The 21,085-nt window shown below is 48.2% G+C and overlaps 1 protein-coding gene and 1 long non-coding RNA gene across 7 annotated transcripts in view; one reads left to right on the forward strand and one right to left on the reverse strand.

The window, feature by feature from the left end:
- LOC309536382 (uncharacterized protein C1orf159) overlaps positions 1-21,085 on the forward strand; it is a 38,350-nt gene that overhangs the window by 7,895 nt on the left and 9,370 nt on the right. For 3 of the 6 annotated variants that reach the window (XM_082230574.1, XM_082230576.1, XM_082230575.1), the window contains exon 2: positions 19,629-19,704. In XM_082230574.1, coding sequence (XP_082086700.1) covers positions 19,629-19,704 — 76 coding nt within the window. Of the gene's footprint in view, positions 1-14,474; positions 14,753-14,882; positions 14,974-19,628; positions 19,705-21,085 lie in introns of those variants that run through there. The other 3 variants (XM_082230579.1, XM_082230577.1, XM_082230578.1) reach the window with 2 other exon arrangements.
- Positions 609-18,350, reverse strand: LOC309536585. The gene is made up of 3 exons (XR_014221648.1): positions 17,131-18,350; positions 2,287-3,020; positions 609-1,473 (listed from the first exon to the last, which is right to left on the reverse strand). It is a non-coding gene; the product is annotated as an uncharacterized lncRNA (long non-coding RNA).

Here is a 21,085-nt window from a genome sequence, read left to right on the forward strand (position 1 = left end):
GGGGCAGGAGAACACAAAAGGTGCAATGATCTCGGGAAACCTCACCCCAAGCTCAATTGGATTGAGAAACACTGAAATACTTGACTAGTGCTCTTCCTGTTTGTGGCTTATGGTGTTTTCTTGCACACCGACATAGCTTGAGCAGATAAGGCTGCAGTTGGATGCAACTGGTGATGGGCAGAGTTAGCTCGCTGGTGCTTTTTGTACTGCGTCCAGAAGAAACTCAGCTTATCGTGGCATATAGTACCAATTTTGCTGTAAGGTTAGAAGCTTGGGGTGGGTGGGTTTGTGGTTTAATAGTGCCAGCGAGGAAGCAACTTGTGCTGAGTTTCGTTTAAAGGATTGGGAGCAAGCCATAGGCTTGTGAATTTCCCCGTTTTGGTGGACTAGTTTCATTCTCCATTTGCACGTTGTTGTAAGCATAGCTTGCTGTGGTGTCTGAGCAGGGTGAACTGTGGTTAGCATTAACCTCCAAATCATGGTTTTAAAGTGGACTTGCAAACCATTATTGCTGGATCCAGATGTCTCAGCAAAAGTGTGGTTAGAGCCACTGAGAATGGAGTGAGAGAGTGTGTTGCGGGGGTGTTGGGGGGGCATGCCAGCCCAAGATGCTTTACTGATGGTCTGAATCGAGATTTGTGCGTAAAGGATTCATTTTCAGCTTAATTCCAGCTAAATAACAAGTTTAAAATCTGGTGGTAATAACAGCTATTTTTCAAGTCAAATGAATTGTGCCTTTTGTCTGCTCCTAATAGATGAGCCTTCAAAGACCATTGTTTGAGCCACAATCCTAGTTAATATCCTGCTTTGACAGTCTTCTCTTTATTTTAATCAGCTTAAATACTGAAGCATTAGATATCTTTACAGCCACTATCACCGAAACCTACTTTAGGAGGGGTAGGAAGGATTGCTTAGCATAGCAGAATAACTTTAACCTTGTGTACGTTGTGTTTTGCTGAACAACTGTAACGTTTGAGGGAGATCCTGCCATTTTTCTCTTGGGGGTGAGTAAATAGGCTCAGTTGGGAACGTCGCACCTCTTGCCTGTGTGTTGTGAAAGGCCCCTGGGATAGGTCCCTGAATAACTGGGACAGCATACACATAGTATATATACTGCTCCAGTTTAGAGTGGTGCAGTCTATAAATTAATAAATAATAATGGCAATGTTTTCTGTCTGCATGGTGCTTGGAGCTTAACCATGGTCCATCAAGTCTCCCGTTTCAATCATAAATCTACTACACGTTTATTTGTTGGTCTTGGGTACGCTGCTATCTCTTGGCCTCCATAGTCCCTGACTTCTTTGCTGGGTATGGGAACCTACCTGGGGAGTTGGTGAGTCAAACCAAGATGACAGCCAGCACTAGTGCCAATCTAGGGGTCCCTGTGTGCCAGGGTGCACACAAATTTTTGGTAGGTGCTCCACACCCACACCACGGGGCTCTGATACGACTTCCAGTTTCTACATGCAAAGCCTCAGAAGTGACTACTGGTAGAAACCGGAAGGGACATCAGAGGTCTTGCAAGGCGTCCAACATGACCTCCGAGGTCCTGGAAGTGCTGCTGTGGCACCAATGTAACATGATGTCATGGCATCATGTTACATCGCAGGTGCCACTGGGCACCCACAATCGGGGGGGGGGGAGGGAGTCGGCACCCCCGAGAGCAAGTAAGAGGACCAACTACCAATGTTGAAACTACTGGGAAGAAACAGGCTGGATTTGTGGCCAACTGGGTTTGGTGACAAAGGAGAAGTTGCTGGCCTGTTTGCAGGTCCTGGAGACCTCATGGTACATCCTGGCTGCTTCCCAAGTAGTATTTATAAAGGGAAACCTAGGAAGCTGCCTTATGCTGAGTTGGACTATTGGGCCGTCTAGCTCAGTCCTGGTCCATAGCCATCTAGTCTGCATTGACTGTTTGCAGCGCTCCAAGCAAGAAGTCTCTCCCAGCCCCACCTGGTGATGCTGGGATTGAAAATGCAATCTTCTGCATTCAAGGCAAATGCTCTACCACCGAGCTTACAGCCTTTCCCACAGGAGGTGATAGAACAGTGGCCCTATCCCTTTGTCAAGATCCGAGGGTTAGCTAGAAGAGGCTGCTTTGGGTGCCATAAAACAGGCTCCATTTCCTTATCCCAGGCTACAAAGTAATCTGGAATCTGGCTCCATTGGGGGGAAGCTTTAAAAAGGGCATCTGCCCTCTGAGGCACAGAACTGCTGAGAAACTGACTGGACTATTGACTCCATAGGTGTGAGGTAAGAATGACTGAGAATTGTGTATATCAAAGCCCTTTGATCACTCTGGAAGTGTTCAATACGTTCTAAGGAGCCCTCTCGTTGGATTTATCCAGTATGATGCTGTGAAGTGAATCTTGAGGCCAAGCTGACCTTGAGCAGTTCCAGTAGGCATGCTGGTCCCCCAGCAATTAACATGTCCCTTAACAAAAGATAAGCTCCAACAGAGTGAAAAACACAAAACAGTTCAGTCAAAGAGAGAGGCATATCAGTTCTTCTGCAAATGCAGATAAATCCAGTGTCCTGTCCTTGGTGAAACAGCCTTGGGGCACATATCCCAATTTTTAGTATAATAATTTGCAGCTATGGAAAGCTGCTGCTCGTAAATGCATTGTCTGGTTGATAAGTGCCATTATGAGCATTGAGGCTGGGAAACGGAGGTTTCTAGCTCAAACCAGTGAGTCTGATTGTTGACGGTGCATCGGTCATTCCAACAGCAGTTAGTTACATAGATTACACATGCCGTGGCTTCGAGGGATTTTTTGTCGTATGTTGCTGAAGATAGATGCTTTTGGATGAGTGGTGAGCATGCTTGTTCAAACAATCCTCTTCAGGTTCTCTGCCGCAAATGAAGCAAGGGCCGGTGGCAGCTTGCGCAAAGTAACCACGATGATGATGGATGTGTTAGCAAATGATTGTAAACAGAGCCGCTCTTCTCTTTGCCGATCTCTTCTTTTTTTTAACATCTTGAGGAAACAATCTCCACATTTTTAGAGAAGCCGGAGTCGCTTAAAGAAAAAGCAACAGTTATTTAATACACTTTGTCACTGGAAGTAGGAAGGTGGGCTGTGGTGTGTTTTGTTGGCTTGAACATTTCAATTGCACTGTATCAACCCATTTACCAATTAGGATAGTAGCTGTTGTGAACAAACATTAAAGGTAAAGGGACCCCTGACCATTAGAATCATAGAATCATAGAGTTGGAAGAGACCACAAGGGCCATCGAGTCCAACCCCCTGCCAAGCAGGAAACACCATCAGAGCACTCCTGACATATGGTTGTCAAGCCTCTGCTTAAAGACCTCCAAAGTAGGAGACTCCACCACACTCCTTGGGAGCAAATTCCACTGTCGAACAGCTCTCACTGTCAGGAAGTTCTTCCTAATGTTTAGGTGGAATCTTCTTTCTTGTAGTTTGGATCCATTGCTCCGTGTCCGCTTCTCCGGAGCAGCAGAAAACAACCTTTCTCCCTCCTCTATGTGACATCCTTTTATATATTTGAACATGGCTATCATATCACCCCTTAACCTCCTCTTCTCCAGGCTAAACATGCCCAGCTCCCTTAGCCGTTCCTCATAAGGCATCGTTTCCAGGCCTTTGACCATTTTGGTTGCCCTCCTATGGACACGTTCCAGTTTGTCAGTGTCCTTCTTGAATTGTGGTGCCCAGAACTGGACACAGTACTCCAGGTGTGGTCTGACCAGAGCAGAATACAGTGGCACTATTACTTCCCTTGATCTAGATGCTATACTCCTATTGATGCAGCCCAGAATTGCATTGGCTTTTTTAGCTGCCGCGTCACACTGTTGGCTCATGTCAAGTTTGTGGTCAACCAAGACTCCTAGATCCTTTTCACATGTACTGCTCTCAAGCCAGGTGTCACCCATCTTGTATTTGTGCCTCTCATTTTTTTTGCCCAAGTGCAATACTTTACATTTCTCCCTGTTAAAATTCATCTTGTTTATTTTTGCCCAGTTCTCTAATCTGTCAAGGTCGTTTTGAAGTGTGATCCTGTCCTCTGGGGTGTTAGCCACCCCTCCCAGTTTGGTGTCATCTGCAAATTTGATCAGGATGCCCTTGAGTCCATCATCCAAGTCATTGATAAAAATGTTGAATAAGACCGGGCCCAAGACAGAACCCTGTGGCACCCCACTAGTCACTCTTCTCCAGGATTCGGTCAGTCAGCCAGTTACAAATCCACTGAGTGGTAGCATAGTCAAGACCGCATTTTACCAGCTTCTTTACAAGAATATCATGGGGCACCTTGTCAAATGCCTTGCTGAAATCAAGGTAGGCTACATCCACTGCGTTCCCTTCATCTACCAGGCTTGTAATTCTGTCAAAAAACGAGATCAGGTTAGTCTGACATGACTTATTTTTCAGAAATCCATGCTGACTATTGGTGATCACAGCATTCCTTTCTAGGTGCTCACAGACTGTTTGCTTAATGATCTGCTCCAGAATCTTCCCTGCTATTGATGTCAGACTGACTGGGCGGTAATTATTTGGGTCCTCTCTTTTCCCCTTTTTGAAAATAGGGACAACATTTGCCCTCCTCCAGTCTGCCGGGACTTCGCCTGTTCTCCAGGAATTCTCAAAGATGACTGCCAGTGGTTCTGAGATCACATCTGCCAGTTCTTTTAATACTCTTGGATGCAGTTCATCTGGCCCTGGACACTTGAATACATCTAAACTAGCCAAATATTCTTGTACTATCTCCTTAGTTATTCTGGGCTGTGTTTCCTTTGCTGAATCATTTGCTCCAAATTCTTCAGGTCGGGCATTGTTTTCTTTATCGGAGAAGACTGAGGCAAAGAAGGCATTGAGTAGTTCAGCCCTTTCTGTGTCCCCTGTTTGCATTTCACCATCTTCTCCTCTGAGGTCCAGTGGCGGACGACTCTGGAGTTGCGGCGCTCATCTTGCTTTACTGGCCAATGGAACCGGTGTACAGCTTCCAGGTCATGTGGCCAGCATGACTAAGCCGCTTCTGGCGAACCAGAGCAGCGCATGGAAATGCCTTTTATCTTCCCACTGGAGCGGTACCTATTTATCTACTTGCACTTTGATGTGCTTTTGAACTGCTGGGTTGGCAGAAGCAGGGACAAAGCAACAGGAGCTCACCCCGTCGCGGGGATTTGAACCGCCAACCTTCTGATCGGCAAGCCCTAGGCTCTGTGGTTTAACCCACAGCACCACCCAGCTTCAAATACAGAGACTGCCTGTTGCTGTCACATCAGCCAACGTTGGCAAAGCACAGGAGCATCGGAAGCAACCTAAAGCAAGTCAGACTATTTGTGGATGTCAGGGAACTGACATCGGAGGAAAGGGAAGTGGTAAGGCTCCCAGAGACTGGGAGAGAGTCAACAGCCAAAGCAGGGACCAGCAGGGGGAGCGCGGGGTCTCTGGAGGAGGATCTCAGTAATGCTGAGAGAGACGCAGCAGCCCAGGCAGGAAGCAGCAGGGGAGAGAAAGGGGTGAGAGACACTTCGAGCGAAAATAGCGGGGAGGTGTCAGAAGCAACTGCAGGGAGACCCATGCTTCGCCGGAAGCTGCCACGTCGTGAGTCCAGGAGACGCGTTTCCGTTAAGGAACTTCTTTGCTGGAAGCGCTTCCGCAGACAGCCACTGTCAGACTCTACTAGTGACTAGAGCAGACATGTCTGAGGAGCTCTGTCACACACAGAGGTTTGTGGGGTCGCACAAACTCTGAAGGGGCACAATTTTAAGCACAAGCAGCTAACCATCCCCTGACAGCAGTCTGACAGTGTCTGTACGCTGCCTGTGCAGGAGAAAGCATCATGAGCAACCCAGTCGGAACCGGAGACGCAGGGGTTGGAGCTGGTCCAAGCTTGGAAGAAAGGTATCAAGCTCTGGAGGTCCAACTTGCGCTGCAGACGGCGAGGCTCGAGGAGAGAAGGGCTCAGGATGCTGACAAAAAGGGGAGAACCACTCAGTTCCCCAGAAAGGTACCAGGATTGGTGCAGAAGTTTGGGGGGGACCCCAAGGATTACCATGCCTTTAGGACAGAGATGCAATATGCCCTTAATGTGCAGTTTGATGAGTTCCCTGATGAGGAATCGCGAGTTGCTTTCGTAATTGGGCATCTTGAGAAGGGGGCGCGAGACTGGGTTCGACCCCTGATGGCAACGCACAACGATATCCTAAAGGACACTATGAAATTCTTTCGTGCAATGGATATCATGTTTTCCAGCGATATTGAGGAAGGGGTGGTGCGCAGACAGCTAATGGCTTGCAAGCAGGGAAGCAGATCTGTCCGTGAGTACTGGACTGAATTTACCATGCTGATTCACAGATTGGGGTGGGATTTATCGGCAGCACCCATTCAGATGCTATTTGAAGAAGGTCTTTCTTCAGCTGTGAAAGACGAGCTGGCCAGGAGCCCCAGGGCGGTGTCTATGGATCAGCTGACCAAATCTGCGCTGACCATTGGAGCGCGCCAGGAGGCAAGAGCCATGGAGAGGCGGGAAGGGAGAGGGGAACGTTGGAAGGAGTTACGCATTCCAGACATTCCTGAGCCAGCTTTCCCGCCGGCAGAGCCGATGGAAATCGGAACAGCCCGCGCGCGCGCAGTTTCAAAGCCCAGTGAGGGGGCGAAGAAGGAGGGAAAGGGAGCCCGGAAATGCTATCTCTGCCAACAGCCAGGTCACTTTGCCAGAGTCTGCCCCCAGAGGAAGGAATGGCAAGGGATGGTGGGAGCTGTTGAGGGGGAAGAGCAGGGAGAAACGGAGCAGGTAAAAGCCAACGCCTGGTTGCCAGCAGGGCACTGCAGCCAGGCCAAAGAGCAGTGAAAGTGCCCCTTCCCCAAGTGCCAGTGCCAGAAGCTCCTCGACCTGCTCTAGTGATTGAAGTGTCGCTAGAGCTGCAAAATGGACACCCCCTAAAAATAAAGGCGCTGTTGGACTCAGGCAGCTCCTGCAATTTCATGAGCAAGGAGTTTGCTGCTGAGCACCAGATACAGACTATCCCTTTAAGCAACCCCCTGCAGGTGACCACGATCGATGGCAGGGAACTGTTGGGAGGAGGCGTCAGCTTGCAGACCGTCCCAATGATAATGAGGGTGGCAAGGCACACAGAACTGATAGCGTTTAATGTGGCCACCTTGGGAGGCGCTCCCATTATTTTGGGAATGAGCTGGCTAGCCCTGCATGATCCGCTGGTGGGCTGGCATCAAAGAGTGGTTTCCTTCGGTTCCGCACATTGCTTAGAACACTGCAGGGCGGAAAAGGGGTCAGCAGGGGCCCAAGCCACCCTAGCAGGGACGGAAGTAATGGAGAAGGGGAAGGTGCCACCACAGTATGCTGATCTCAGCGACGTGTTCAGCGAGAAGGAAGCGGACCAACTACCCCCGCATAGGCCCTTTGATTGCCAGATCAATTTACTCCCTGGAGCACAGCTTCCTGTAGGCAAGTTGTATGCCATGTCAGACAGGGAGATGCAGGAGTTGCGAGCGTTCATTGACAAGAACCTGAAGAGAGGCTTCATCAGAGAGTCCAAGGCAGCGGGGGGTAGCCCAGTGTTTTTTGTGGATAAAAAAAACACGGACAAGCCGAGGCTGGTATGTGACTTTCGGGCCCTAAATGCAGTGACAGAGCCGGCGGCTTTTCCTATGCCCAGGATTGATGATATTTTGACCAGGGTGCGAAAAGGAAAGATTTTTACAAAGCTGGACCTAAGGGGGGCGTACAACCTGATACGTATAAGGAAAGGGGATGAATGGAAGACCACCATGTTCACCCCTTTGGGGGCATTTGAATACCTCGTTATGCCTTTTGGATTACAAACAGGCTCCGCGTGTTTTCAAGCCTTTATGAACCATGTACTGGGGCCTTTGCTCTACAAGAATTGCGTGGCCTTCTTAGATGACGTGTTGGTGTATTCGGAGAATGAGGAGCAACATGTGAGAGACGTCAGAGAAGTGTTGAGCAGGCTGCAAGCCAACAGACTGTGGGTGAAACTGGAGAAGTGTCAGTTTCATACCAAGGAGGTGGAATTCCTGGGGTACCGCTTGTCAGACAAGGGGTTGGCCATGGACCCCGGCAAGGTTCAAGCGGTGCTGGAATGGAAAACACCCAAGACCAAGAAGGATGTGCAGAGGTTCCTAGGGTTTGGAAACTTTTATCGTAAGTTCATCCGAAACTTCGCCCACCTGACGGCGCCCATCACGGACTGTCTCAGCAGCAAAAAGAAGTTTGTTTGGACGGGGGAGGCGGAGCGAGCGTTTGAGGAACTGAAAAGGGCCTTCGCCTCTGATGAACAACTTCTACATGTGGATTTACAAAAAAAGCTGAGGGTCGAAACAGACGCTTCTGACAGAGCCATAGGGGCGGTGCTGCTTCTGCAGCCGGGGAAGGAGGGGTCAGAGTGGCGACCGTGTGCCTTCTTTTCGCGAAAGCTGAACAAATCTGAGAGAAACTACATGGTGTACGACCGGGAACTTCTTGCGATTTATGAGGCCTTCCGGAGATGGAGGCACCTACTAATTGGTGCACAACAGAAGGTGCAAGTGTGCACGGACCATAAGAATCTAGAGTATTGGAGAACTGCGCGAGTGCTCAACCAAAGGCAGTTGAGATGGGCCCAGGAGTTCTCCAAATTTAACTTTGAGATTTGTTACGTACCAGGCCCGGAGAACGTTAGGGCGGACGCTCTCTCACGCAAACCTGAATATTTGGAGGGAGAGGGTGCACCCGAAGAGACCCATGTCATTCCCGAGGACCGCTGGGTGTGTGGGGCGGCTTTGGTGGGGCAAAGGGAACTGGTAGAGGGAACGGTGCAGGATGAATACGCCCAGGACAAACTCAGGGGTCTCAGGAGGGAGGGAGACAAACCCGGGGGTTTTGAGGAGAGAAACGGGGCGTTGTACTACAAGGGAGCGTTATACATACCTGAAGGGGAATTGAGGGAAAAGGTACTCAAGCAACTGCACGATAGCCCCACAGCAGGGCATTTTGGGCAACACAAAACCATGTGGCTGGTTACCAGGGAATTCTGGTGGCCCAAGGTCAGGGAAGATGTGCGTGAATATGTGAGAGGGTGTGACCGATGTCAACGAGCCAAGGGGGAGAGGCGGGCACCGGCAGGTTTATTAGAACCACTACCCACGCCGGAAAGACCATGGGAGGCAGTGGCAATAGATTTCATGACTGATCTGCCCAGGTCCAAAGGGAAGACAGCCATTATGGTGGTGGTAGACCTGTTAACCAAGATGGCCCACTTTATAGCCTGCTCACATGCGGTCACAGCAGAAGAAACCGCTAAATTGTTTGTGGAAAATGTGTTTAGGTTGCATGGTGCCCCCTTGAGGGTGGTTTCGGACCGAGGGAAACAATTTACTTCCAGGTTCTGGAGGAAGCTCATGAGCTTATTGCATGTAGAGGTGAATTTTTCCACTGCCCGTCATCCAGAAACCAATGGGCAGGCGGAAAGAGCTAATGGTGTCCTCCAGCAATATTTGAGGTGTTATGTGAATGACAGAGAGAATGATTGGGTGGAGAAGCTGGCGTTGGCAGAATTTGCCTATAACAATGCAGAGAACGTGTCCACGGGGATGAGCCCTTTTTTGGCCAATCACGGGTGTCATCCCCGAGCCTTCCCAGGGGGGGAGGGGGAGAACTGGAGCGTTCCTGCCGCAGAACAGTTCGTTGAAGAAATGGAAGCGATCCATCGCCAGCTCCAACTTAATTTAAACAGGGCGAAGGAGGAATATAAGAGGCAGGCAGACAAAACCAGAAGGGAAGGGGAAAGTATTAGGGTGGGGGACCAGGTGTGGCTGTCCACCCAAGGGTTACCATTTAAAGGAGGTTGTAAGAAGTTAAGACCCAAAAGACTGGGCCCATTTGAAGTCACGCAACAGGTCAACCCAGTGGCTTTCAGACTCCGGTTACCGAACCACATGAAGTTGCACCCAGTGTTCCACAGATCATTGCTGTCACCGTATATAGGGGACAGAGAGGGGAGGGTCAATAGGGGACCAGCTATGGAGGAAAAAGAACACAGCTACCATGTAGCGGAGATTCTCGATTCCAGGTGGAGGGGAGATCAAGTAGAGTATTTGGTAATGTGGGAAGGGGAGCCGGAGTCGGAAAACACCTGGGTCAGGGCAGAGGATGTAGATGACGAGGTTTTGATTGAAACTTTTCATCAGAGATTCCCTAGAAAACCCCAGCCAGTGGCGAGGTTCCGGAGGGAATACTTCGCCACCACCGACGACGAAGAAGAGTTGGAGGGGTTCGCTGATTCCGAGGTGGAGGAGGATTCAGCGAGTCGGAACGAAGACCGATGGAGGGAATTGTTCGAGACGTCTGAAGATGAAGAGGATTCTTTTAGGGGTTTCAGCTCCTCACCGCCCAGAGGAGGGAGTAGGGGCGGGGGAGAGGGGGGCCCTGGAGGGGAGGTGGATGTCAGGGAACTGACATCGGAGGAAAGGGAAGTGGTAAGGCTCCCAGAGACTGGGAGAGAGTCAACAGCCAAAGCAGGGACCAGCAGGGGGAGCGCGGGGTCTCTGGAGGAGGATCTCAGTAATGCTGAGAGAGACGCAGCAGCCCAGGCAGGAAGCAGCAGGGGAGAGAAAGGGGTGAGAGACACTTCGAGCGAAAATAGCGGGGAGGTGTCAGAAGCAACTGCAGGGAGACCCATGCTTCGCCGGAAGCTGCCACGTCGTGAGTCCAGGAGACGCGTTTCCGTTAAGGAACTTCTTTGCTGGAAGCGCTTCCGCAGACAGCCACTGTCAGACTCTACTAGTGACTAGAGCAGACATGTCTGAGGAGCTCTGTCACACACAGAGGTTTGTGGGGTCGCACAAACTCTGAAGGGGCACAATTTTAAGCACAAGCAGCTAACCATCCCCTGACAGTGCACCTAGCCCAGAATTACTCTGACAATTTCTCTCTTGGATCTTGGGCAAAGAGGTCTCTCGCGTCGCCTGCCATCTGGCCAAATTTCTGGCATCTCCTGTTAAGAATGAATCTGGGACCTGAAAAACACATTCTTTTCTGATCCCCTTCCAAGTTCAGTCCCTGTTATCTGTGGGTAGGGCTTGCCGTGTCCCCTGTCTGAAACCCTGGAGATCCACTTCCTGTCTCTGTAGTAGACCAGTGGCTTAGCTCAGTATTGGGCAACTTTTAATTTTCCAGGTGTATTTAAAACTATTCAGAGCCATCACTTAAATGGCTCACAGGACCTGGTAAGCCATCTGCAGAAGGCTTAATCTTATGTGTTGTTTGCAAGAGGGATCTCATGAACTCCCTTCTATCTTGCCGGGCCTCTTCATGCTCTTCCATCTTGTCCTTGTCTCAGCCCTTTCTTCCATGGCTCCCCAGGACCTGCTGGGCATTGCAAGGAAACAGTGGCCACCAAGCAGCCAGTGGGATTCAGCAGCAGTATGGCACTCACCCAGCCAGTACCTCGGGATTTATTTATTAAATTTATACATTGATTTTTGGGCAAGATTTGGCTTACGACAATTAAAATCCAGCAGTCGGGTACAATAGGGAAATGTAGGTAGGTGCCATCTCTCATTTCTGGTCCCTGATAGTTAACATGTTCCAGGTTCCATCTGTTCCTTCCAGAGGAAGGGGACAGAATGTGCGATGGGCTCTGTCTGTTTCTGATAGTGAAGAGATGAATCCGCCAACTTGGATCTTCCTTTCATCTGCAGGCACTTCCGTCCCCCTGGCAATGAAACACTAGTGGAGCAACCATTGTTCACATTTTATAATGGAAACATTCCAAACTAGGTGCTTGGCCTGAATCTTTAGGCGGCCCTCTGACTTAAAAGGAATGTGATGAAATCGTCACAAACGGTTGTCTCTGGGATGCACCATTTATTTGAGCTTATAGATTTGGCTTAACCCCAGGCAGTTAGCTATATCAGGTAACAACAATTTCTTCCTTTCTTCTTTGTGAAAGGAACAAGTCTCCGAAGGGCCCGCAATCTAAACTTGTACATGTCTCCTTTAGACGCTCCAAATGTCAAAAGCATGAAAAGCGTTGGACTTTGATGGAGTACAAGCTTTGATATCTCTGTTTGGTTTAGGCACAAGAACAGTAGCTCTGCACGTCGTCTTTTTTCAGGTTTTCCCATCTCCCTCTTTTTAATATGCCTGTATCACCCCCTTGATGTGTCAGAACTCCTAGAAGTGTGTAGGCAGGGCTGGTTACGAGGAAGATGATGGATGAAGAATGTTTATTCCTTCCTTGAGCTCAGCAAGCTAAATTTAGTGAAGTTTTTGGAGATAAAGGGAATGCTTCATCTTCTAAGGATGAAGACGGGGCAGAAGAGGGGTGGAAGCATCCAATTATCACTTAAGAGAAGCATTTTCCCCTAATCTTGATTTATCAAAAACCCAATTTGTTCTGTTTAGATGGTGTGGCTTCCTTTTTAGATTTTGTTCCCTCTCCGCCTTCCTTTTGAATCTGGCCAAGATTGCTTTTATGTTCCTGGGAGCTTCTCAGTTTGTGAATATAAAATTAGAACTTAATAACAGCCTCATAAATAGGTTCACACAAGTTATTAGCAAACAAAATTTTACTGGATGGCAATTCAGTTTATGTTACTCATGGCACAGGGTGGAAGGAAAAGAATCTTCTTCTTCTTCCTCTTCTTTTAAAAAAGCCTAACAACACAAGAGGCTGCTGGATCAAGCCAATGGCACAGCATCCTATTCTCACAATAGCCAGTCAGATGCTTGTGGGGAAACCACAAGAAGGACCTGAGTACAAGAGCTCACTCCTCTCTTGCCATTTCCAGCATTGGTATTAGAAGCATTACTTCCTCCAACCATGAAGGCAGAGCATGGCATTCATGACTTGTAGTCGCCACTGGCCTTCTCCCCATGCACCAGAAAGAGGTCACACGGAGAATGGTGACTTCCACCCCTGAGCTGATACACTAGATCTTGATAGTGTCGTAGCGCTTTCCTAAAGTTTTTATTTCCTAGACTTTCGTTCATCATGGACTGAGCGAGTTTCAGCCGCTCAGCCTCCCCACTTCCTTGCCTTGGAGGTTGTCTGTGGGCTCTGCTGCCTAGCAGGCAGAGGTCAAATGTTGAATGAGGGCAGCAAATGCCACCTGAATAATCATGGCACCATAGGGCCGCCATGTTTGTATCTCTTATACCAGACTTTAAAATGTGGCTTTGATTTTATTCCAATAATATTTTGTGGAGCAGCTTTGAGAGCCTTGGGGGAGCTATATAGCGGGATAGAAGCATTCCAAATAAAATCCATACTGGGGTTTTAAAATAACATTGAGCATCTTGCTGGTACAGTAAGGCTTCATTAATGGAATTTTATTTTATCTCGCCCATCTTTTAAGAAGCATAGTCTTCTCTCTCACAAGCACAGACACACACAGTATTATCCTCACATACCCATTATTGCATCCAAACAAGACTGTAAGGTCAGTTAAGCTAAGAAAGGGCAAAAGCAAAAGTTGACCCAGCCTTCCCAAACCTCCTCTTCCGTCCCCCCTTAAGATGCAAAGCCTTTCCAAGTAGTTCAGAAAGAATAGGCATAGCTTACTACCTTGTAAATGCCACGTATTCATGTGCACTGTGCAAAGTCCTTAATGCGGAACTTTCATTTGGGTTGTCTCTTTATCCTCTGTGTACCCTTGAGAAGTCAGGGTTCCCATGTCCCCCTGATTCGATATCTGCCCGTTGCATCTGAATGCCATTTTCTGGGAATCTTGGGTGGAGAGAGAGCTGTGGTGCTTGGGTCTGGCTTACGGGCTTGTTGTGGGCACCTGGTTGGCCACTGTGAGATCAGGATGATGAACTAGGTGGGCCTCTGGCCTAATCAAGAACCAGGCGCTGCTTCTGATAGATGAATTGCTGAGACTAAGCTGGGAGGTGAATGCATATAATTAGCAAAGTCTAGGGAAACTTTTCTCTCTTGGGTCCTTCAGAGAAATTAACATTTAATTGGTACTGCCTGTGAAAGCAAAGGCAGGGGATTCTCAGGCCTTGTAAACAGCCATTTGCCTGCTTCTTAATGGCAGGTGGAAATTTGCCTCCTGGTCCTGACAACTAGGCTGGCAGGCGTCTGTGAACCAGAAGAGAGTTAGGAGGCCACCAACATGGCAGCATCCCAGTCCTCATGCGCCTGTTTTTCATGCGAAAGCTCCCAGTTATCAGTCTCCAGCATCCCCCACCAGTCAGAGCAAACAGTCCAGGGCTGGAAGGACAAAGCTGGACCTCGGCATAAGGCAGCTTCTTGTGTTTCCAGGTGTGGCTGACTGAGCTCGCTAAAATCTGCTTAACGTCCATGTTGAGACTTGTGCACCAGCTCAGCAAGGCTGAGCAAAGCTGCTGCAGTCTGTAATCTGAAGTGCAAACTTCTGTAAAGTCTTCAGGTCTGTCTCCTGGCTGGGAGGGAGGACAGGCTGAGTGTGTTGTGTGTGCTGTCTGAAAAGCCATTTCTGTTTCTGGTCATTCTCTCTCTCTGTCTCGTATTGATCCGGTATAGCTGAGTGCTGCACCCAGTTGCTTTCTGCTCCCAATGAGGTTTTTATCGGCGACGGTGCCAGGCAGTTGCTGTTCCCATCTGCAACCTCATTGATTCCGGGTGTGGAACAGGCTCTGCTTTGAGCCCTACTGATAAGGCTCCCAGTTTCTTAGCAACCACACATGTCTTGCATGAGCAGAAGCTTGTCCTACTGCAGTAGCAGTGACAATCCTGAATGTCTCCAAATTAGCACCATTTTTTAAAATGAAAAACAAGGTAAGGTGCCTGCTTTTCCCCCACCCACCCCCCTTGAGATCTTTGGTCCACGATTCTTGTGTGAAGTGGAGATTATGGGAGCTCTTTGTACGTTCTCTGCAGCTGAACTATTTCTCTTTCTTTCTTTTAGACTTCCCTCCTTATTTAGTATGGCTGTGCCATGTGTTCTCCTCCTAACTGTTCTTGGGGTAGAAGTAAACAGCAAATCCTCTGACAGTTTGGTATGTATTTCACAGTGAATTAAAAACCTCTAAAAAAAAAGCCTAGTTCTAGCCTTTGAGTCCTGTTGCCTATCCAGAATCTGAGAAACACGGTGACCTCTGCTAGTGTGTGAAAACTGTCAAGATCCAAGGATCCCCAGGCATGCACCTGCAGATGATGGAGAAGTCGGGCGCCATCCTGGCGCCTGGGCATCGTCACTTGGTCACAAGTGGCCAATAGCCAGGTGCAAAATGTGCCCGGCAAATTTTGAACACCAGTCACAGCAAGCAACATCTTAGAGCCAGGGTGGGGATATCTGGGACATGCCAGTTTTTGATAGGCCAGAACCCTGTCCTTTGGCAGTGATCACTGGGACACATGGGGATTGGAGTCCAACATCTGGAGGGTCAGAGGTTTCCCACCTCTACATTAGAGTAGTCTCTGCTACGTGTAAGTGAAGGAGGAGCCCTTCTTTTAAGAATGCACCTCCCAGGCATGCACTTGTAAATATTAGATCATGCGGGAGGATGCCAGTTCTTTTTAACCAGGTTGGTATGAGCCATTGATATATGGTTGAAAGCTGGCGAGCATTGCCTGGTAAGTTTCCAAAAGCCAGATGTGAGCTATGCATGACATCTAGGGTAGGGGAAGCAGGGGCTTGGTTTTGTGCATAGCCATCTGTTCACCTGTTTGCGGTGGTGGCTGGTGTCCATCAGGACGAGGAGGGTGTAAGGTAGGGAGCCCAACAGTGGGTGGAGCCAGAACCAATGACAGGTGGAAATGCAGCCAATGGCAGGCAGAGCTGCCTGATTCTGATTTTGACCCCATCCTTCTCCTCCCTGCTGAGTTCTACACGGGTCGCATCTGAGACTGAGGAGGATAAAGCTGACTGCCAGGGCCATCCCTGGACTGGCTGATATTAAGAAGGCAGGCAGTGCCCCCCCCTGCATTTGTCCTAATGGGCCAGCTTCTACCATCTCTCCTGCCCCATTACTGGTTAGAAACAGCATTGAACTATTCAACATATGTAGATCTCTGCAAATCGGCTGGCTTTGCATGCTTTATTCTAGGGGGAGCTGACTCTCCAGATGTTGTTTGGCTGCAGCTCCTATAATCCCTGGCCTTGGGCCATACTAGCTGAAGCTGATGGCAGGTGTAGTCTAGCAACGTGGAGGGCAGCACGTTGACTACCACTGCTTTATACAGTTCTTGTGGTCCAGATGTCCTTATTACAGGATTATTTTAAAATATATATATAGGACAGCATTTGCACACTCGTCATTTATAACTGCAAAGTGGGGAATCTTTCTCCTCTGAAACAGAGCAACCTAGCCTGCACATCTGTAAAAGTAATCCATATTTTGCTTTCTGAGTGTGCCGTTCTGTGTCCTCCTCCCCTTCTGTCCTTCCACCAGATGGATGAAGCCTGCCCCAATCATTACAGGTTTGATTTACAAAGCCGATCAAGGCTGAGTGATACACTCTTTCCCCCATGTGTGCTTTTAATCTCCTTTACCTGTTTGTTTGCGGGTGACTCATCATATTCATCTTGATTTAGAGCCTCCAAGGAAGAGGAGGGTGGGTTACTTGTACTGTACAGTAACAGAAGTATTCCGTGAGCTGCAAGCTTGTAGTCTAATTTTAGAAAAACCTGCCCTCTTTCGCTGAAGAAAATCCCGTTCCCGGTAAGAGGATAGCCGTTCATAGCAACGCCTCACGATCTCACCAGGTTGTTATCAAGTTGCTTCGAGATACAACTCAAAAAGGGTTCGATCTAACCTTTTCTGAAAGCCCTAAACTGCCTGTGTCCAGAATACCTCCTCCTCCCAGACGAACCTGTCTGGCGTGTTAAGATCTTTTACAAATGCCTTTTTCTATCCAGCCACCCATTTCACCTCTGAAGGTCAGGGTTACCAGAGGTGGGGTCTTGGGAGAGGAACTGCAGCTGAGCAGTTCTTTCCTGCAAGAGATCTAAGGTTCATAATCTGCCTTCGCCTATTTAAACCATGCTGGACTCACTGCTAAGCCAGGAGTGATTTTCATTGAGGTTGTATTTGGGCCATAAATTATTTTAAAATCTTGATTTAATTGTTGTAGTGGGGTTTGTGGCTTTTTTTAAAGTGGAGTATAAATGAGCTAGATTATGAATAGGGACTACTTCCCAAGATCTGCTCTACCTTGACTAAGAACCCAGAACAGATTGTTGTCTCATCCAGACCAGGAGTTTGGAAGCTGAAGTCCTAGGGTTAAAATGCAGTTCTCTGTGTCTGGCCCTGGAGACGCTCCCAAGCCACGCCTCCTTCTCAGGCCACACCCTCTCTTCCTAGGCCACACCCCTCGCTGCTTCTGATCTGTACCCGCCTCAAGTGCTTTTGTGTGGCTAGAATGTGCCCTCGAACTGGGTGATCCCTCTTGCTTTGCCTCTTGTTGACCGCTGGAGAGGTGTAGGTGTAGATGGGGGGGGGGGGAATGTTGCCTACTCCACAAGTTTCTCATCCCTTGTTATGCCCATGTTTGCCTCTGGTGCCCACCCACCACTGGTATGCCCCCCTGCCCAAGGTTGCCATTTCACCCGTCTGAAGCAAAAGACATTTGAGATAGCAATTTTTTCATTTGTAATTTTTATCTGTGAAACAGGCTATAGTATTTCCGCAAAGCAGCTTAGTCCCCGCTTAAAATTCAACACACAGTGCCAGTGGCAGGTGCTGTGTCTAAATGAAATTATTATTTATTTAGTCGGCAAATTTCATAGCCTGCTTTTCCGCAATTGTTCTGGCGGCAGGTTACTGTTAAAGTGGGGTTGGGGAAGTACCAATAAAGTTGCAGCGATAGGAATAAAACATTGTCAAGGGAGAGAAGCAAACAAAGAGCTTGGCAATCGGGCAGCACCTTAGTCATAAAAAGGCTTGCCTGAAGAGACCTTGATGGCTCACTTGAAAGGGCCACGTCCCCCGAAGTTGTCTCGCCAAGCTCAGTGGCGGGTTTCTTAGTAATTGGAGTTTCTCATGTCGTTGGAAATTTCCTTGGCTCCAGCTCCATAAAGCTACTTTTTAAGAAGCATGCTAATTAATAATTAGCAAGGATCTTCAGTGGTGGAAGCTTCACTTTTCTGAACCCTTCAAGGAACAGTTTTATGGAGAGATCTTAGGCCAGTTTCCTGTCAAATAGCAAAAAGGATACATATGGTTTATAGATACTGTCTGTCATGACTGTCTGGGCGCATCTCTGCATATTCCAGAAAGGAGCAGCTCCCTTGCCAACGTGTGTGTGTGTGAGTGTGCGTCCGTGCAAACATGCACCCTCCTCCACAACCTCATCCCTTGTTTCAAAATGTCATGCATGTTGTTGACAAGAAATATATGGCATCCGCCTTCTCGTCACAGCATTTGTGCCTGAAGAAGAGCTGGCGTGTTGTTGTTGTGTTGGCACTTTCGCGTGCACCCAATGAACATTGGAAAAGCATAATCTACGACTCATGCTCTGCTTGCATGTTCTGAAAGTACGCTGAACCCCTTACTCCTGCTTCCTCTGGTTCTCCGCTTGTCTTCAGGTGCCATTTTGGATGGGCTGTTTCAGAGTGTGTGGACCCTATTTCTATAGCATGGTTGGCCAGTCAGACCCAGCGGCCCAAGCTGGGAGTTTGTGACACTCTGGCACAGGGTTAGGGTTATGCATAGGAAGCTGCCTTCTACCGAGTCAGATCATTGGACCATCAATCTCAGTACTGCCTGCACTGACTGGCAGCCCACTCTCTGTGGTTTCAGGCAGAGAGTCGTTCCCAGCCCTACCTAGAGATGCCAGGGATTGAACCTCAGGTCTTCTGCCTGCAAAACAGATACTCTACCAATGAATACTACCTTCCCCTGCTCCCCACTTGGCAAACATAGAACAGGGGTGAAAAATGTTTGGTAATTTGCAGTAGGCCGGCAAAGGGTTTCTATCTCCCAATTGGTCTAACAATTGGCACAACAAAAGAGGCTTTTCCTTCTCTCCTGCCCCCTTGCCCCCTGCTGAAATGAATAAATCTGGGGACGGGATTACAAAGGGTAGGTTTGTAGCAGGAAAAGGTGTGGTGTGTACACAGCCTGGACCAGCAACACCTGCAGACCCACAACTTCCTCTGGTGAAGGTGAACAGGACTTGAAAGCAAGCCACGCCCATCCTTGAGCATCTACAGATTCTCCTCACTAGTTAGCTGTGACTGCATACAGGAGGAACTGCTTGGTTTTTCCCTGAAAAAGATTCCCACCTCTTCTTCGTGTGCATAAATGGTTGAGTAAATCTCTGAGAACCCGACTTGGGGAGGGGGTGTTCATTCCAGATGTAAAGATCCGCAGTATGAGAATGAATCGTTCTTGTTTTCTTTCTTTCTTTCCTCCTACTTCTGAATGTTTTTAAAGGCACCCCTTTGGGAAAGGTTAAGCTGTGTACACTTTGTGAGGAATACTAGCCCATAAGCTTTTTTCCTCCACACACAGTTGTTACTCCCTCCCCCCCCCAAAAAAAAATCTGTTATTCATGCTTGTGTGTGCGTTAAGAGGCTCCCTTCTACTTATTAGGCAATGTCATGAAACTGGAGTTCAGCTGAATTTGCTCTCTTGGTTTAAAAGTGAATGAAAATTTTTACATGAACTGAGAATCTTTACGTATTTTTCTCTCCCCTCTCCCGCTCTAGGAATCGGAGTTAGAATGCTGTATGGACGCAATGGAGACCAATGCCACCTGTCTAGCCGAGAACCAGTGCAGTCCAGGTAAGTTATTGGTGGTTGTTACACACTAATCCAGTGGTTCCCAAACTCCTTTCCCTACAGGCCACTTGAAAATGTCTGAGGGTCTTGCTGAACCGCTTAATGATTTCTCTTCCCACTTTAGCCATCATATTGTACTCTGTATGGATTTTAATTGCACTTTTAAGCAGCTGCTTTTATTTATTTTTCTATATTGTATTCCTCAGGAACACAATATATTAGAAATAAAAGAAGCAATAAAAAGGAGCATCTGTGGTGGATCTTCCTACACTTTTATCCCCACAGCAGCCCTGTGAGGTAGACTAAGCTGAATGATGGGGATTGGCCCAATGTCAACCTAGGTCTTAAACCAGAGTCTCCCCAGCCTTAATTAGATAACTTTCGCCCTGTGGTGATGTATGTTAGGGCATCAGGAGACCGCTCCCATATAAATCTGCAGTAAAGACCCGCATATTTAGTTGCAAGCCTCTTCTATCTAGCCTTGCAGACTTTCTGGGGTAGGGGAAAGCAGAGTACAAACTGAACCTTTAGGTGCTTGTCTGGCTTAATTATGTTAATTCTATATCACAGCAATTATGTCCACATGCTTCTGCGCAGCCAACCCTGCGTACAGCCACTTGCCACAGCCCAGAAATACAGTTTTCCAAAGAATGAGCTGGTAATTTTTCCTGAGCGTAGCCTTTCATCTTGGGCACGGTAGGGGAGATAAGTGGCAAAGGGACTTCCAGGCAAACGACCAAAGAACGTGTCAGAAAATTCTGGTTGACAAATCAGTGGCCCCTTTTAAAACTAAAAAGTTAATAAATTGCTAGCTCCCCCCTGTCTTGGGTTACATTAATGTTGCAACATAACCTTTGAGGTTTTGTTGTTGAGAGTGATGTATCGAGGAGGGGAGCTGCTGAACAGTTGCCAATAAATTCCAGATTTCGGTTTTTCATATATTTCAAAAGGTTAATCGATCACAATCTTCAGTGCCACTAAAAGAGCTTTGTTGTCATTTTCTCCTTCCTTTTTTTATATTACTGTCAGATAGCTTTGCCCTCCCAGTAGGTCTCTTTTTATGTTTAGATTAAATGTCAGATGTAATTTATCACCAAGGGTATCTAATGTGCCGCTTCCAGCTGAGGGAAGCGGAACAGCCGTGTTTGTTTCCCAATCAGTGCCTCGCTCATCATGTGCTATATGGAATAATTGATCCCCATCGCTGGCTGTGGAGGGCTGGCCTGGTGAGGCTACTAGGCAGCCGGTTTGGGCTCCTGAGATCAAAGCAGCAGCTCTCCACGGCTGATGCACTCCAGCCATTTGTCCAGAAAGGTTGAATGGGGGGGAAATAGCTTTGCCCTCTTCCGTGTTGCATTGCAGAGTGCCACGTTAAAGTAAGGAC

Source organism: Podarcis vaucheri, assembly GCF_965113315.1.
Source record: "Podarcis vaucheri genome assembly, chromosome: 7".
NCBI lineage: Eukaryota > Metazoa > Chordata > Lepidosauria > Squamata > Lacertidae > Podarcis > Podarcis vaucheri.